The sequence below is a fragment of the Stegodyphus dumicola genome, chromosome 6, assembly GCF_044657685.1.
Source record: "Stegodyphus dumicola isolate Sdum_Otavi_A_Nest chromosome 6, ASM4465768v1".
NCBI lineage: Eukaryota > Metazoa > Arthropoda > Arachnida > Araneae > Eresidae > Stegodyphus > Stegodyphus dumicola.
The window spans coordinates 192,880,627-192,900,314 of record NC_140773.1 but is presented as its reverse complement, the minus strand read 5'-3'; the positions used below and the strand labels follow the sequence as shown (position 1 = coordinate 192,900,314).

Here is a 19,688-nt window from a genome sequence, read left to right as displayed (position 1 = left end):
TTAAATGATGTTCAGATCTCCTGTGATAATGTGCTGATGATAAAGATCTACATATTTACTGTTCTCTGGAAGCTGGCCTTCTCAGTTGTTATGAGCTAAAATATTGTGGTGATTGTTAATCATACTGCCTATTGTTTTTTCGTACTTAAAACAAGGAGTAACCTGGAGCTGCCGACTTGGTAGAAGATTGTGATGCTTTTTAAAAATATGACTAATATGGATCTGATCATATAAAGGGTGTTTGAATCGTACAGTACAAAAGATTTTTTTTATGGAAAAATTTACTTTTTTTAGATTAATTTTTTTTTTTTTTTTTCTTTTTTAAGACCATAGACGTCGTTAGTAATACAGTACAAAGTCTTTAATCCGGATGCCCATAATCCGGAATGATCTATAATCCGGACCTCAAAGCTACAAACTTTCTGCGCATGGGTAGCGTTTACGCATGCGAATAAAACTTTTACGCATGCGCGTTTAATGCATGACGGATGGTATAAGCTAGGCTAAAATTATCTAATTATCTATTTCAGTTAATAATGCAGATTGCATTCTTAATCTTCTAATTGGATGCGGCTTATTATTTTTTGCAGACTGTTAGAGAAATTTTATAAAAATAAGCTTGAACTTTCGATTATGTCAAAAAGAGTTCCCAATTCTGGAGCTGCCAAAGGATGTACAAAGCGAAAGCATGTTTCAATGTCCATCAAACAAAAAGTGGAATTGCTGCAAAAAATGGATAAAGGCATGAAGAAAGTGACAGAGAGGTTAGTGAAAATGAAAAAATTTCGATTGACAAGTTAGTCGGTATTCTCGGCACAGCAATTACAGGACTTGAACAGCGGAACTTTGTAACTGAAAAAGAAATTATGTCTTTTTATAGAATTAAAGAGAAAGTATTAGCACATAAAATGAAGCAACTTAAACAACTTACATTGAAAGAAATGTTTAATAAAGTAAACAAATAAATATTAAGCTTATTTTTTTTGTAAATTTTGATACCCTTTAGATCATAATTGCTCTTTATTTCATAAATTATGGTTTCATATTTTTAATTTTATAATTTCTGCATACCATCTTACCAGATATAAATTGATGATCTATAATCCGGAAAAACCCCTAATCCAGAAACACTGAAGTCCCGACGAGTCTGGATTAAAGACTTTGTACTGTACATGAATAAAAAATTAATTACAATGAAAGCCATTTTTAGTCTCAATATATTTGTTTGACAAAAAGTGTTTGTATGTTTTAGTAGGTTAATCAACTTGGTTGAGGGATTCAAGCCCTTTTCCCTTGAAAAGTTTTGCTTGAAGCCTTGAACAGAGAAGATTGACCAGGTTTTTTTATATGTACAATATTTCTGTTTTATGTAAATTGGATAGGTTTTTTTCGCATACAATTCTTTATTTAACTTTGATTTAGATGATTTAATGCTGTTTTACACGTAATATCAGAAATTAGGAAGTTCAAATGTTCTTTACAGCTCTAGTTAGTTTTTAATCTCTCCTTTTCTTATAGATCTATTTTAAAATTTGCTGCTCAACGCACAGTTTTTGACCAACTAGGTCTCACATTTGTATGATTTACTACTTTCTACTTATAAATATATGTGTGTGTGTGTGTGTAAACAGTGTCGAATATCACTTCTTTTAAGATTGCACTTAGTACAGAAGACCTCAAAAGAAGACCTAGAAACATGATAGTTATCTTTAAATGGTTTATCACAGTATATTGTGTGATAACACCTGACATAAGGGAAAAAATTTTTACTAAACAAATTTAAAAAATAAAACTTAAAATAGTTTCTTTAAATATCCATGCATAAATTAAAATACACAGGCGTTCACTATTCAAAAACTGTTAAGGAGAAAATAATAGTTCTTTAACTTGATTAAATTTTACAGAATCTTTTCAGTGAATTTTCTATAGAAATTGACATAGAGAAGACGACGTGTAATTTTTGAAAGGATTATTAAGCTCATCGTGCATAATAGTCCTTTCAAATTATAATGGATATTTCCAACAATAATAATAGCTTTTGCAGCAAATCAGCTACATTACGAAAAGAACAGAAATTCCCCTACATTCTCTTACACGTTTCTAGGAGCAGTATAAGCATTAATATTTGTCTGTATGCAAGCATAATACTTTCTTAATTGATAAAAGTATAGTTTAACAATGAAAGCACCTTTTTATTTTTGAAATTACAACACCACATGCATTAAAAAAAGGAGCAAAAATAGAAAACTATCCCATAATTATTTGATAACATTATATGCAAATTGCTAAAGATTTTTGGGGCACAATGACATTTAAAGAATCTTCTCCATTTCCAACAGTACAATTATAAAATGGGTTTTAATACAGCAATCGACTTATCATTTTAAAAGATCATTTATATTCAACTTTGGTCTTATTTTCCTTAACACATTGACTGCTTATCACGCGCTTGTGCATGGCGTGGCGCTATCGCCGAAAAGCCAATCACGCGCCAGCGCGTGATATGGGGTGATGTCTCAATAGCCAGTCACGCGCTGGCACGGGAAAATCCACTTCTGATTATTCATTCTCTAGTTCATTTGGCATTGCTTTCAGGGTATTTCTGCTGGTATTGGCATGTAGTTATGATTAGAAACTATCTGTAAATAATCGTGGTTTCGAATTTAATATTTAATTTTTGATTGAAAAAATAATCTTCTTGTGATATGAGTTATACAGATGATAATTGTGCAGGGCCTTCGCGCCCCAAAAAAAGAAAAGTTCAAAATAATAAGAATTTAACGGATGATGAAATTGCAAATTTGTTGGCTGAGCTATCGGATGAGTACCCGAGTGATTATAGTTACGACGGCTACGACAGTGACAATGACGAAGAATTCATTCCTCCCAATGATGCCCATGATATTTCGGATTCTGAAGATGAAGATGATGGACAAATCGTTCAAAGTGCAACATGTCAGCGCGATAATTCCGCTATAATGGAAAATTTAACTTGGGAAAACGATTCAACATCCATCAAGCAGTTTTCTTTCATAAAATCCGAGTGTTTGCTCCAAACTGTTTCAGGTAACAATCCTACAGATTACTTTCGGCATTTTTTCACCGACAGTATCTTGGAGGAAGTAGTTTCTGAAACTAATGATTATGCTCATAAAGTACCTTTTCACCGTGAAAAAAAGAAACATTCACAAATCAATGCCTGGAAAGACACTACAAAAGAGGAACTTTTGACATTTGTGGGATTGATCTTACATATGGGAACTATATGAATCAACCGCATACAAGATTATTGGAAAACCGATTCACTGTTTGGTTTTCTGAAAACATGAGCAGGAATCGGTTTTTATTATTACTGAGGGCATTGCACTTCGCAAAAATTCCAGAGCAGAATACAGAAATTCCAAAGGATCGATTATATAAAATAAGAAGTATGGTAAATTTGTTCAACGCGCGAGTATCTGAAATATATTACCCAGGACAAGAGATTAGTTTAGATGAGTCGATGGTATTATGGCGTGGACGACTTATATTTAGACAGTATATACCAAATAAACGTCACAAATATGGTATCAAGCTGTACATGATCACAACCCCTGATGGTATGATTCTCAAATTTATGATATATACAGGTATGTTGGATGATTCTGGTGGAAAAGGACATGCACAGAAAGTCGTAATGAATTTACTTGAGGGAATGTTGGATGTAGGGCATAGCGTATTTATGGACAATTATTATAACAGCTATGAACTGGCAAAATGTCTTTCTGATAGAAAAACTCATTGTACTGGGACAATTAAAAAAACAGGAAGACATTTCTGAAAGAGGTAAAAGAAAAAAAACTGAAGAAAGGGCAAACTGTAGCAAAATATACTAATGGTGTGATGATTGCTAAGTGGAAGGATAAGAGAGACGTCACTTATATTTCCAATGAATATAAAAATGATATGGTGGAAAAAACAAACAAAAGAGGTGAAGTTAAAACAAAACCACTACCTGTAATTCAGTATAATAAATTTATGGCAGGTATTGATAAGCAAGACCAGATGCTTGCTTATTATCATTGTGAAAGAAAAACGATTAGGTGGCCCACGAAAATTTTTGTGCATATTTTGCAAATAATGATGTCCAATTCCCACTTTATCTACAACAAGTATTCCAATAGAAATATGTCACTTTATGACTATCGTCTATCCGTGATAAGATGCTTATTGAAACAGCCATCTGTTCATCGTGCTTCTGTGTGTCATCCATCTGAATCGGAGCATGTACTAAAAACGCGGGAAGAGGAAAAAAGGTGGAAAAATACTGCGAAAGCAGTGTAAAAGCTGTTATTTGGAAGGAAAACGAAAAGATACCATATATGTGTGCAAAGTTTGCGAAGGATCTCCTGGATACTGCCTAGATTGTTCTAAGATTACACACAAATAACACTCTAAAATGTAAGTTTATTAATAATACCATTATAATTATCATGTAATAAATTCATTTGTAATATATATGTTTGTAACAGAGATTTATATAAAAATAATGCATACTGTCACTTATTTTACTTATTTTGATTCACTTTTTGCAAATCATGCGCCAGCGCATAATGTGGCATTTGGGAAAAAAATTGTTGTGCAGTGCCAATCACGCGCTGGCGCCCAGTTAAGAAATTCCATATGGAAATGTTTAAATAATACTTAGATATAAAATAATCATATTTCATTAATAATTTTAAATCATATTTCCAATAATTAGTATGTTGGCTTCTGGGTACAATCTACTTCGATGTCAAGGCAATAACTATCAACCCCATCTCTAGAGACTGGCAGTCAATGTGTTAACTGATTTTCACCAGTGTAATTTCCTAATCAGAGATTTTATATAAAATTGCATACTTGAAGAATGATTATGATAGTATTTATATTTGTATTATACAAGAGTTTATCAGTACTCAGTGCTTAAAGCATATTATCAACATAATAATTTTGAAGTTCAATATTTTGTTTCTGTTAGTTTAGCAAAATATCTGCATTAAAATTATTAACTCAAACTAAAAATAAAATAATGCCTTTCTTACCTTTGGCTTCTGCTTTTCAATCAAAGGACTATCTTCTTCTATATGATTAACTGATGAAGATGCAGTTGTTTGAAAGACAGGCACAGGATTAACAGAAGGAAGTGTATCTGGCATTTGATTATTTTCTTCAGTGCTAGAAATGAAAATTTATCATGATTTACTTGAATATTCTGAAATTTATTTACTTAACATAATAAAATTTTAAATAATCTTACAAAACTTGCAAAATTACAATAGTTCTATCAAAACAAAATTAGTTGAACTTAATTTTTCTCCTGCTAAACACAATAACATTAAATCAATATTGCTAAACAAAAGACAACATTCTGCTTTTTAAAGAATAAATTTTTTGATAAATATTTTGAATTATAACCTTATAAAAGTTTGGTCATCATCTTAAAGTAGATATACTTTTAGGCATACCTGAAAAAAATTAGAGTTTTTTATTCAAAATTTCCTAAGATATACGTGAATTTACATTTCTGTGCATTTTGAAATTTGGCATATTTATTATAAGCGATGATGAACGAAAATGTGGCATATGCACGTTATTAAAATTATTTGAAAGTAAGAATGATGACTTTTTTCTGCTCGTGGATAATGAAAAAAAAGGAAAGGAAAATAGGTTACGGTTCGTTAAGTGAACTATTCTTGGAGCAAACTAAAAAAAAAAAAAAAATTGCCAGGATAAATTTTTAAATTTCTCCAAAAAGTTCTCACCAAAAAATTACAAAATTTAATATCTAGGCATAATTTGAACAATTGGTATGTTATTTCATAAAAAGTCTGATTTTGTGTCAAAATACCTATGTCAGAACAAAGCTTTATATAAATCTAACACATATCCTAAGGCACATTTTCGAGACATGGAAAATGCAATTTGAATTTTGTCAATCAGCCCAGTAGAACGGGAGATATAGAACTGTACCATTTTTTTTTTCACGCAGTATACATATGAATATATTATGCACATCCATCCATCCTTACATGTGTTTCTGAATCCTGTCTTAATAACAGAAGAGCACCATTTTTTATTAGCGTAAGAAAGAGAAAACTGATTTAAAACCAGAAAACAATTTTTTGAACTTAATATGCGAACTTTAATTCACATTTAAAAATTGTCGAATCATAATTCATCACAGGGGATAAAAAAAAACACTCAATGGGGGAAAAAATTACTAATCAGCATGGAGGTAGGAAAGGAAGGAGGGGCTAACCGGCGCTAGAAGTGAAGCACTGCTTTGAAGCTTGGGTCACCAGATAGGGTGTTCTTTGTTTACATTCGGAAGCTCGCTTGACAGGATTCTGATAGTATTTCGACACACGACAGTTCCATAGAAATAGAAAAAGGGACACTCTCGCATGAAAGAAACATTCATAGTGTGATGGATAATAGCAATTTGTATAGTTTACTGACATTTACGCAAAAATCACATCTTGGTCATTTTTCGATAACTAACAACAGCGATTTTGATTATGAATTTGTTTTATAAAATTCTAAGCTGTTGCACTACAAAAATATAGATTTTAAGAAAAATGTTATGCTTAAAGAAGAAAAATACCTTACGGTACATTTAAAATTGTATACGTCTTTCGATACCCTTGATAGAGTATTCGCTACTTTTATTTTTTCCAAACGCCAAAATGTTTTAAATGAAACAAATTTTTTTCACATCCATATATTATTGTAACATGTACCTTTTAAAATTTTTTAGAGGACAGGCTTTACTGCTGCTCATTTTAAACCCATCGTTTTAACACGAAAATTATGCACAGATTAGTGAATGCACAGAAATTAAAGATTTGCACATGCCGGTAATGAAAAATAGGAAACATGTATGGGTATTTATGCATGTGCTTGCAAAAAGCATGTATCTGCCTTTGACAAAATACTTAAATATTCATTAAATTACTTATAAATGTATTTGAAATGAAGAATTTATTCACTTATAAACAACTGTGAAAGTACTGTGAAGAAATCTAATTATTAAATGTATCTAATTTATAATGATTATAAATGTTATCTAAATATATAATAACCTTAATATTGAATTGTAAACATAAACTGAAATTCTGTTGACAAATACGTTATAAAACTATTTAAGCAAGAATTGTTCGCATTGGAAAGCAATCTGTTAAAAGGTATTGTAAAGCAAATGCTATGAGATGCGCACTTAAGAACGTAATAAAGAGTTTTGGAATATGTATTGTTGAAACGAAGGGTAAAAAAAATCTGATAAGTATAATTAAAAGAATTATTCCCCTTACATTTTATAATAACTCAGTTACAAGTTTTAAATAATACTTTAAAAAAAAACTTATTTTATTCCCTTTCAGAAATGTTCAGAGAAAGTCAAGTACTATTTAAAGTATTTCGCTAATTCCTAATAATTCTCTAATTTAAAATGAACCAAATAGAGCATTAATTATTAATTGACTTACATTTTTCGATTTAAAAGATGCCTCAGCAGGCAAAAAATCATGTCATATTTAAGAAAGTATTTTAAAAAGAAGCTCTATAAATAGAAAAGAAATAATGCATAATTTTAATATTAATAATACAATAAACTTTGATCTTAATTTTTGTACCTTAACTGAATAAAAATGAATTACCTTAATTTTTTTTCCTAATGTAATTAATGAAAACTTGTGAAAATATTTCATTCAAAGTAAACCATTCTGAGAAAACTGTCCTGTGAAAAGTATAGCATTTAATTCCGTTCAGAATGAAATGTTGTTTAAAAATATGTTGTTTTCATATACTTAGGACTCTGAAGTGTTGTAGAAAAAGAAAATATATACATTTATATGTATATTTACGATGTAATTACAAAATATTTACATCCGAATGCATCAAATCCCATTGAACTCAATGCTAAATGACCCAATGTTTTGGTCACCACGTAGGGATCGCCGGTGCATCAGAGCAGGGTATGGGAGAAACTTGTTTAGGGCTACTCCATCTTACTTCCTACCTCCATGCTAATCAGAGGGGGGAAAATCATTGAACTTCAAAACTACAAATTCATGTACACTTAAACACATGTGTTACGCATGTTACGACTTGCCTATAGAGAGCGCTGCAACTCACAAATATAAAGCAAAATCTTTGAAATACTCAAGTGGAATATTACGTTACCTTGAAAGCAAAACTAAGATTGAGTCAGCTTCAAGTGATTCACATAATCAAAGTACGAATGTCTCTTTAAGTGATAATTTAAGAAATCAATGTTCAGTTAAATTGCCAAAGTTAGCAATTGAAAAATTTTCCGGAGATCCGAAATATTGGCAAAATTTTTGGAATAGCTTTGAAAGTATGATTGATAAAAACAAAAGCATTTCTAAAGTTGACAAATTCACGCATCTTAATACCTTTTTAACTGCTCAAGCTGCCAATGTTGTTTCAGGATTTGAATTATCTAATGATAATTATGACAACTGCGTAAAAATTTTGAAAGATAGGTTTGGGAAAAGAGATATCATTATAAATTTCTTCATGAATAATATACTAAATCTGAAAGAAGTTAAAAATTCTTCTAATGTTTCAGTGTTACGCAGAATTTATGATGAGCTTGAAATCTCTATTCGAAATTTAGAAGAATAAATGTTACATCAGGCTCTTTCGGACATTTGTTACTTCCTATTTTGCAAAAAATCTTGTCTAATGGTCTAATTTTTAAATTTACAAGGCAAAAAAATGAAGGCAACGTTGACATTTCAAAATCCATTTCATTCTTAAAGGAGGAGGTTGAATGTCGCGAAAGGACTTTAGTGGCTTGCAATGAAAATAAAATGTTTACTAATTATTATAATCAGAAAGCTGTAAATAAAAGACATAACAGAAATACACCCATGGCTAGTGCATTTAACACTACAGTACAGTGAGTATGCATCTTCTGTGAGAAACACCACGATTCTTTTAAATGCTGTAAAGGGGTAACTAAGAAAATAAATATTTTATGTTATGTTTACGCGCATAATCGATGTTTTAAATGTTTCAAGAAATTTCATTTGAGTCATTTTTGCAAAGATAAAAATGTATCTAGCAAATGTAATGGCAAAAAATCATCATGAATCTATCTGTTTGAAAAGTAATGAGGAATAATGAGGAAAAATCAAATTTATGTAATTTATCTGAAAATGAATCAATTGCCACGAGTTTGGAAAAGGAACCTTTAGTTTCAAATGTTAATACTAACACTTTGGTTTCTCAGTGTAATATTTCTGTTTAAAAAAATACAACAAATAAAGTGTAATATTTATTACAAACATGTACTGTTTTAGCTTGCAATGAAAATTAAACTAAAATTGTTCATATTCTTCTTAATCAAGGTAGCGAAAGATCGTTTGTTAAAGATACCTTAGCGAGATCTTGAAAATTAGAACCCATTCGAAATGAAAAATTGTCGGTTTTTTTCGTTTGGAACTAAGAAACCAATAGTTCAGAATTATCCTGTCGTTGTAATTAAATTAGGAGATAGAAATCAAAATAAAATTGGAATGCCTAGTGACTAACACGATATCAGCTTGTCCCATAAAAAGTCCCAGACATAACATGCCCGAAAAAATGAAGCGCTTAGGTTTACATTCAGCAGATAAGTGTAAACAACAATGAAGAATTACAACATGTGGGAATATTAATTGGGGCCGACTGATTCTGGGATGTAGAACTTACAAGTCGGAAACTCATAAATAAACACATCCAAGCTATAAATTCCATTTCTGGATGGCTATTAGTGGGAAATGAAAAAAATAAAGAAAAGGAAGGCAATGATTCGAAGCCCTTAACAGTAATGGTAGGGAATACCTCAGTGTCAGATGATTTAAGCATGTTTTGGCAACTCAATTTAATGGGAATAATAAATGAAGGGCAAAATGAATTTAACACGTTGAGCATGGCGCCGAATTTGCTGTACTTTCTACTTTCCATTCAGCCGGCAGCGAGCTAAGCCGTATTTTTTTTAGAATGTTTCAATACATTTAATCAAAGCTAAATTTGATCACATTTCATTGAGACTATACTTATTTTTGAACTTTAATACTGTCGGTCCCGTGGACCAACGCCAGCCAAACGAAAATTCCAGTGCTGGTCCGAAAGACCAATGCCAGCCCCATGGAAAGTTCACTGCCGGTCCCCAGGGACGGATGCCGTGCTCAACGTGTTAATCAAACTGATAATGATCTAATCAGCCATTCTGAAAGAGATATATGGTTTAAAAACGGATGATACGAATGTAAACTATTGAGAAAATCTACTACGGAAGAATTAGAAAATAATTTTGAAAATTATCGCAAAAAGGCAATTTGAATTTTTAAAACAAAAATTCCAGAAATATTTTAGAAATATAGGGGAATTACTTAAGAGCAGTTAAGGAGGAAAATAGTCGAAGAATGCCCTAATGAAATCAAACTTTCATAGTAGTATATGCCGCACCGTGCCGTAATTCGCGATTCTGAGACTACTAGTGTCTGTGTAGTTTTTGATGTTTCTTCGAAGACCGGAAAATTCAAATCCTTAAACAAATACCTAGAAACCGGTCCAAATTTGAATCTGAAAGTTCTTGAAGTGATCCTGAGGTTTCGTGAACCTGAAATAGCATTTTTAATGATTAGCATTGCAGAAGAAAATAGGGATTACTTAAGATTTCTTTGGTTTGGGAACGATGAGAAATCATGTAATATTATGTGCAACCCCGTTCGGGAGAGCGGTTAGTCCTTTCCTATTGGCTGCCACAAATATCACATTAAAGGGTATAAAGAGGACCATTCCGAGAGTTTTAAAATGCTTAATTCTTCTATCTATGTTGATGATTTATTTTATGGAGGTAAAACTGTAGAAGATGCATACCGATTGTCTGTAGATGCTGTAAATATTTTTCAGGATGCTGGTATGAATTTGAGAAAACTGAAATAGAATTCAAATGAATTAAATACATTATGGATAAAGTCAAATATTAAAGGGGAAGATGATTTCAATAAAGGAACAAAATTTTTGGGCATGATTTGGGATCCTAGTAATGAAGTAATAAAGAAAAACATGAAACCAGTTCAGGAGTCAACTGGAAATGGTGAAAATGACACAAAAAGACTGATATTGAAAACTTCGCCAAAGTATTTGACTCTATCAGATATTGCAACCATTTATAGTTCGGGTTAAGATCATGTTACAAGACATTTGTCTTCTGGGTTTAGAGTGGGATGCTCCACTTCCCACCAATATCAAGAAAAGGTTGGATGAATTTGTGTACAGAAATGAAATGTTTAAAAAGCCCTGATTTCCCTAGAAAATTCTTTCACAACATTAATTACACGCAGCTGAGTGTTCATATTTTTTGTGATGCGACACCTAGAGTTTTTGGAGCAGAGGCATATTTTAGATATGCTGATGAAAATAAGGAAATTAAAACCAGTTTCATAATGGCAAAAAGTAGAATAGCTCCCCTCAAATCTTTAACCCTCCCTAGATGCAAGCTAATGGGAGCTGTAGTAGCTGCTCGCTTAGCTAAATATTTAACACACATCTTGTCTATGTTAAACAACAATATTATCTTTTGGAGTGACTCCCAAATAACACTGCATTGGATAAGGAAATCATCAAATGTCTGGAAGCATTTTGTTGGCAACCGTGTAGCAGAAATCCAGGCAATTTGCAATGCTAACCAGTGGTACCATTGCTGTAGCAAAGAAAATCCTGCAGATCTATTGTCTAGAGGGGAACGAGCTGAGACCATCATCTCCAGTCCGTTGTGGCAAAACAGACCAAGTTGGCTTCTCCAGCCTGAAAATTTGTGGCCTAAGCGACCAAGCATGAAGGCAAATGAGGAAGAGATATTCGTAGAAAAGAGAAAGAATCATAATGTCCTACAAGCTGCCATCAGCAACAAGGACAGAGAGCAAAGTTCTAATTCATTGCTCGATTTAAATCAGTCCAGCAAATTAAGCAAGGTATAGCGAATAACAGCGTGGATATTTAGGTTCATCAACAATTCTAACCCTAAATCCGCAAAACTTTGTGGACCATTAACCACTTCTGAAATAATGAATGCTGAAAAATATTGGATTAAAAACACTCAATTTCAATATTTCAAAAAGGAAATCCTCAATTTATCTCAAGGAAAGTCAGTTGATAAAGGGTCCAACATTTACTCATTGAATTCTGAGCTCGACGAATACGGCCTTTTATGGTTAAAGGGCAGAATACAATATTTTCAGACTGTCTGGAATCTGTCAAGCATCCATGAATACTTCCGTCAAAGTGTTGATACATTTGATCTGCTAATTTTCAATGCACATGAAAGGGTATTTCATTTTGGAGTGGACTCAACTCTTATGCATCTGCACGAAAACTTTTGGGTTGAAAAAGGCAGACAACGAATTAAATCCTTGTTGAGCAGATGTGTGATTTGCAAAAGATATAATGTTTGCCCTAGTGTTCAAGACGTAGGTCCCCTTCCTCCAAACCGAATTCTTTAGTTACCACTGTTCGCTGTAACTGGATTGGACTATGTTGGACCATTTTTCTCTAAAGAGAGCAACAATAAACATTACCTTTTATTATTTACTTGTGCAGTGACTCATGCTATCCATTTAGAACTGGTACCTTCCATGAATACAGAAGTGTTCTTGTTAGCCTTTAGAAGATTTATAGCGAGGCGAGGACTGTGTTCAACTATATACAGGGATAATGCAAAATCATTCAAGCGTGCAGACACTGAACTAAAAAACTGTGGAACTGTATTTCTGATCCTTCTGTAAAGAATTTCTTCTCTTCTTACAATAGTCATTGGAAATATATAATTGAAAAGGGAGCATGGTGGGGAGGATTTGGGGAGAGAATGATTAGAACGATCAAAACAAGTCTTAGGAAAATTGATGGGCAATCATCGCTCTCTCTGAATGAACTGGAAACAGTGTTCGTTGAGATTGAAGCCATGATCAATTCCAGGCCCATTACTTACTTATATAGTGAACCTTCGAGAAAATCCCTCGTGAAAAAATTCCCACATCAGCAGGATATATTAAATAATTTTTGGAAATGGTGGCAAAAAGGTTAATTATTAAGTTTAAGATCTGCTAATACGTGCCAAGAAAATTCAAAGGCAACTGAATTCGAACCAAATGACATAGTGTTAATCAATGAAGAACGCTATCCAAGAAATATGTGGTCTCTAGGTAGAATCATAGAGATTTTCCCCAGGAAGGGACAGCAAAGTTTACTCATGTTTGATCAAAACTGGCACTGGACTAATAAGGCCAGCTCAGTTAATTTACAATTTAGAGCTCAATGACTGAGAAGTAAAATTTGAAAATCAACAATATATTATTCATAAGATTGAAACTCTCTTTTGTTTTTCATTATTGTATTCTTTTAATTGTTATGTGTTAATAGTATATTTTTTCCTCTATTCTTTGTATTAATAGTTTACTCCAGAAACCTTAGTATGGAAACTTGTTTAGAAGATCACATGTAAAAAATATGGCAATTACTCTATTGCAGTGTGATTGATATAAATCCAAATGATGAAAATTGGTAAGCATTATTATAAACTCTATGTTAAGAGTTTAGGTGGGGAGTGTTACGAAACACTTATAGAGGACGCTGTACCTCGCCTGTTTCTTCAGTGTAGGATTGGAATTTGTACTAATGAGATGTGCTTAACTATGAGTAAGAATGTCTGTAAGGGAGTCGCAGGCCCTAATAATTAGTGGCAAAATTAATACTATGCTCTATATCAGTAACTTGTAATACATTATTTGTTGTTGTGTGTTAAACTGAACTTTTCATCACCTATTGTTAGCATAAATTTAGGTATTTTGCATAATGAAACTCTAAAGGCATACGAAACGAACATGCGCCAAGTTATATATTGGCGAGAGAAAGTAAAGCTCGTGTGCAATGCAGTATATTTGATTTTCACCCTAGCTACTTGTACCTGGCCAAAGGTCTAATCCAGTAGTACTTTCTTCTCTTTCAGGTACGATGGCAAAGTATATTCCTGTTTATTTTTCTTACTGCCTAAAATAGGTAAGCCTGGTGATTTAGGACTGATGATGATTCTCTGTAAGTTATTCTTTTCAATACTTCAGTGTTTTAATGTCCGTGAACATTATTACTTTTTGTTATGCTTAAGTTAAGCAAAATTATCCTATTTTAACAAATAAAGATTTCGTAGTTAATCTTTTGACTTATGATTCTTTAATTCTGTGCTTGAGGAAACGTACTCATTACGCCTTCAGTGCTAATGCACAACCAACAAAAGATTATGAGACTGAGAAATTGAAATTTTGTAATGCTGTAAGATTCCAGGGGCATAAGTGTTAAAACTCTTTGTTGAAAAAAAAAAAAAAAAAAAAAAAAAAAAACTAGTTACAAAGTTTATAAGAATAATTGTAACAAGTAATAATGTCTATTCTAAAAGAATCAATTTGTATAGAAAAATTAACAGATGAAAATTATTCAGTGTGGAAATTTAAAATAGAACAACTTCTAATAAAAGAAGGTTTAGATGATGTTGTATTTGAAGAAAAACCGGAAACTGATACTGATATTTGGTTAAAGAATGATCGTAAAGCTAAAGCTTTAATATGTCTAAACATTTCGGATTCGCAAATTATCCATGTTTTACATAGTAAATCTGCAAAAGAAGTTTGGCAGAGGTTAAAATGTGTCCATGAACGTGTAAATTTAACAAATAAGTTATTTCTTCTTAGAAAACTATATTCCATTAGATATAATGAAAGTTCTAAAATGCAGGAACATATCAAAGGAGTACTAGAATTGGCTGTAAAGCTGCGTAGTATAGGTGAAGAAATTAAAGAAAATAACTTAATACTACTATGTTCTTTACCAAATTCATACAACTCCTTAATAACTGCAATAAAAAGTAAATCGAAAGCTGAATTGTCGCTAGAATATGTTAAAAACAAACTAATAGATGAGTATTGTAGACGTGTGGAAACTAAGAAAGTTCAAAAGTACGATTCACTTGCTTTAAAAAGTAAAAGCGAAAATAAACCAAAGTATGTTACACAATTTTGTACTTATTGTAAGAGAAATAACCATACGATAAATGACTGTTTTCATTTAAAACGCAACGCTAGAACTTCCCCGAAAACAGATATAAATAATAGTAAAGTAAGAAATTATTCTCAAAATTATAAAAGTAATGCATGCCAAATAGCAAATACGCAAAGTATAGAAAACATAACAAAACTTAAAGAAAATAAGTATTTTAAAAGTATTGAAACTGAAAATTCGCAGATTCAGTTTAATCAAGTTCTAAAAGTGGAAAATAAACATGAAAACACGCAAACGCAAGAATGGGTTATCGACTCAGGAGCCTCCACTCATATGACGAGAGATAAAAAATTTTTTCTCTCAGTTAAATGACTCTAATAAACAAATAGTAACTGTAGCCAATGGTGCTAAATTAAATTCTTATGGTATTGGTGAAGGTTATTTTAAAGCTCAAAACTTAAAGGGTCAGGTTACACAAATAAAATTGGAAAATGTATTGTATGTACCAGGTTTAGATACTAATTTACTTTCTGTTCAATCTGTTACCAATAAAGGTTGCATTGTTACATTTGATAGTAATAAGTGTTACATAAAGCGTAACAATATACTCGTAGCCGACGGCAACGCTCAGCAAGGTTTATATAAATTGATCGTAAACCCAATTGATGAGAAAGCATACTTAGCTAATAATGTTTCATGTTCAAATACGAACTGTATACTAAAATGGCATCAAAGATTAGGCCACAGAAATATAGATGCCATAAAAACACTTGAGAAAAATGATTTGGCAGACGGCATTAAACTTGGCAAATGCACTCATAGTGTGGAATGTTCTACTTGTGTAAAAGCGAAACTAACTGAAACACCTTATCCCAAAACTAGTTTTAGATCTAAAAACCCACTGGATTTAGTGCACACAGATGTGTGTGGGCCAATTGAAGTCAACAGCTTAGGAGGGAAAAGATATTTCGTAACTTTCATTGATGACTATTCGCGTTATACTCAAATTTATTTTATTACTTCAAAAGATGAAGTATTCGACAAACTTAAACAGTATGTTGCATCGACAACAAATAAATTTAGAAAGAAAATAAAGGTTCTCAGATCCGACAATGGTACAGAATACTGTAACGAAAGTACTGAAAATTATTTAAAGAAACTCGGCATTTTTCACAAAACTTCGGTTCCTTATTGTCCAGCACAGAACGGCGTCGCAGAAAGGAAAAATCGCTCTTTAATAGAAATGACAAAAACTATGCTAATAAACTCTAAATTACCGAAAGGATTCTGGGCTGAAGCAGCAGCTACTGCTGCATATCTTCAAAATAGGTTACCAACTAAAGCCACAGATAGAACACCATATGAATTGTGGAATGGTAGAAAACCAAACTTAAGTCACTTACGAGTATTTGGCTGTACAGCATTTTATTATGTGAACAAACAAAAACGGCGTAAATTCGACAACAGAGCTGAAGAAGGAATATTCGTAGGATACGATTTACGAAGTAAGGGATACAGGATTTATGTAGGTGGAAGAAAAATAATAGTAAGTAGAACTGTTAAATTTTCAGAAAACGTGTCTTTACCTGACAAACTTGCAGAAAATAATGCTGAAGATTTAGAATTAATTCACTTCAATAACTCACAAGAAGATGAAGAAAATAATGAAGAAACATCTCTTGGCGATGATTTTACAGAAGATTCAAAAAGTTCCGAAGAGTTAATTAAATGTGAAGAAAATGTAGAAAGAAGGGTTTCTAGCAGATCAACCAAAGGGGTCCCACTGGAAAGATTCTCTTATAAAGCAGAAGACGAAGAATCAATCTTACTTAAAATTAAAGATCCAGAAAGCTTTGAAGAAATTCTAAACTTACCAAAACGTGAACAAGAAGCTTGGATCAAGGCTATGCAAGAAGAAATACATTCTCTAAAAGAAAATGAAACCTATAAATTTACAGAATTACCACCAGGAAAACATGCAGTAGGCAGCAAATGGGTGTTTAAGACAAAATATGATGAAACTGGTAAAAATATAAAATACAAAGCACGCTTAGTAGCCAAAGGATTTACTCAAAAATACGGCAGTGATTATGATGAAACTTTTTCACCAGTAGTGAAACACACTACGATAAGAGTTTTCTTAGCATGGGCAGCGTATAATAATGCCAAGGTACATCAACTAGATGTTAAAACAGCTTTTTTGTATGGCAACTTAAATGAAGAAATATATATGGAACAACCAGAAGGATTCGTGGTTCCGGAAGAAAGACATAAAGTTTGTAAATTACAGAAGTCGATTTATGGTCTCAAACAAGCAGCTAGGTGCTGGAATGCACAAATTGAAAATACACTGAAGAATCTGGGGTTCAGTCAAAGCAAAGCAGATCCGTGTCTTTTCACAAAAGTGGTTCGTGATAAAAGAATTAATTTAATAGTGCATGTTGATGACATCCTAATAAGTTCTACAGAAGAAGGACTAATTCTTCAAACAATTAATGATTTAAAGAAACGTTACCAAATAACGCATCTTGGTGAAGCTAAATATTCTTAGGCATGGAAATAAATCGCAAGGAAGATGGAAGTTATCTCTTATCACAGAAAAATAAAATAAATCAACTTGTCAAGCAATTTCAACTTGAAGAAGCGAAACACGCTAGCACACCAATGGAAACGAACTATTATAACCTAAACAAGGAAGAAAATCTCCTAACTTCAAATGATAAATTTCGCTAAGCTATTGGAAGTCTTTTGTATATATCGTCTTGCTGATACAAGACCAGATATCACAGCTTCAACTCACATACTGAGCAGAAGGTGTAATAATCCATGTCAAAAGGACTGGAATGCTGTTAAAAGAATCATTAGATACTTAAATACAACAAAGAATCTATCCTTACAAATTTCGTTGAGTGAAGAACCTAATATTACAGTTCATTCAGATGCTGATTGGGGACAAGATATTGAAGATAGAAAATCTACATCAGGAAGTGTTATTTTATTAGGAAGGAACTGTATTTCATGGTTTTCAAGAAAACAAACTTGTGTTTCTTTATCCTCAGCAGAAGCTGATATGTTGCACTATCGCAAGCTACACAAGAACTATTATGGCTATTAAAATTAACAGAAGATTTCAATCTACTCAACTCTACCGATAAAGGTATTTCAAGATAATCAGTCTACTATAAGACTTGTAGAATCTGAAAAATTCAGTTCACGCACAAAACATATTGATACAAAAGTTCATCATATACGTGACTTGAATAACAAAGGAATAGTAAAACTTGCTTATCTTTCAACAGAGGAAATGGTTGCTGATATTATGACTAAACCAATTCCTAAAGCTAAATTTCAGTTTTGCAGGAATGAATTACAATTGGTATGAGTTTCATTAGCAAAACAGGGGCAATGTTAGCATAAATTTAGGTATTTTGCATAATGAAACTCTAAAGGCATACAAAACGAACGTGCGCCAAGTTATATATTGGCGAGAGAAAGTAAAGCTCGTGTGCAATGCAGTATATTTGATTTTCACCCTAGCTACTTGTACCTGGCCAAAGGTCTAATCCAGTAGTACTTTCTTCTCTTTCAGGTACGATGGCAAAGTATATTCCTGTTTATTTTTCTTACTGCCTAAAATAGGTAAGCCTGGTGATTTAGGACTGATGATGATTCTCTGTAAGTTATTCTTTTCAATACTTCAGTGTTTTAATGTCCGTGAACATTATTACTTTTTGTTATGCTTAAGTTAAGCAAAATTATCCTATTTTAACAAATAAAGATTTCGTAGTTAATCTTTTGACTTATGATTCTTTAATTCTGTGCTTGAGGAAACGTACTCATTACGCCTTCAGTGCTAATGCACAACCAACAAAAGATTATGAGACTGAGAAATTGAAATTTTGTAATGCTGTAAGATTCCAGGGGCATAAGTGTTAAAACTCTTTGTTGAAAAAAAAAAAAAAAAAAAAAAAAAAAACTAGTTACAAAGTTTATAAGAATAATTGTAACAAGTAATAATGTCTATTCTAAAAGAATCAATTTGTATAGAAAAATTAACAGATGAAAATTATTCAGTGTGGAAATTTAAAATAGAACAACTTCTAATAAAAGAAGGTTTAGATGATGTTGTATTTGAAGAAAAACCGGAAACTGATACTGATATTTGGTTAAAGAATGATCGTAAAGCTAAAGCTTTAATATGTCTAAACATTTCGGATTCGCAAATTATCCATGTTTTACATAGTAAATCTGCAAAAGAAGTTTGGCAGAGGTTAAAATGTGTCCATGAACGTGTAAATTTAACAAATAAGTTATTTCTTCTTAGAAAACTATATTCCATTAGATATAATGAAAGTTCTAAAATGCAGGAACATATCAAAGGAGTACTAGAATTGGCTGTAAAGCTGCGTAGTATAGGTGAAGAAATTAAAGAAAATAACTTAATACTACTATGTTCTTTACCAAATTCATACAACTCCTTAATAACTGCAATAAAAAGTAAATCGAAAGCTGAATTGTCGCTAGAATATGTTAAAAACAAACTAATAGATGAGTATTGTAGACGTGTGGAAACTAAGAAAGTTCAAAAGTACGATTCACTTGCTTTA

At 32.1% G+C, this 19,688-nt stretch overlaps 1 protein-coding gene across 1 annotated transcript in view; it reads right to left on the bottom strand.

The window, feature by feature from the left end:
- LOC118179510 (U3 small nucleolar RNA-associated protein 14 homolog A) overlaps positions 1–19,688 on the bottom strand; it is a 121,929-nt gene that overhangs the window by 28,877 nt on the left and 73,364 nt on the right. Inside the window, exon 13 of the mRNA XM_085819293.1 lies at positions 5,064–5,196. Coding sequence (XP_085675419.1) covers positions 5,064–5,196 — 133 coding nt within the window. The remainder of the gene's footprint in view (positions 1–5,063; positions 5,197–19,688) is intronic.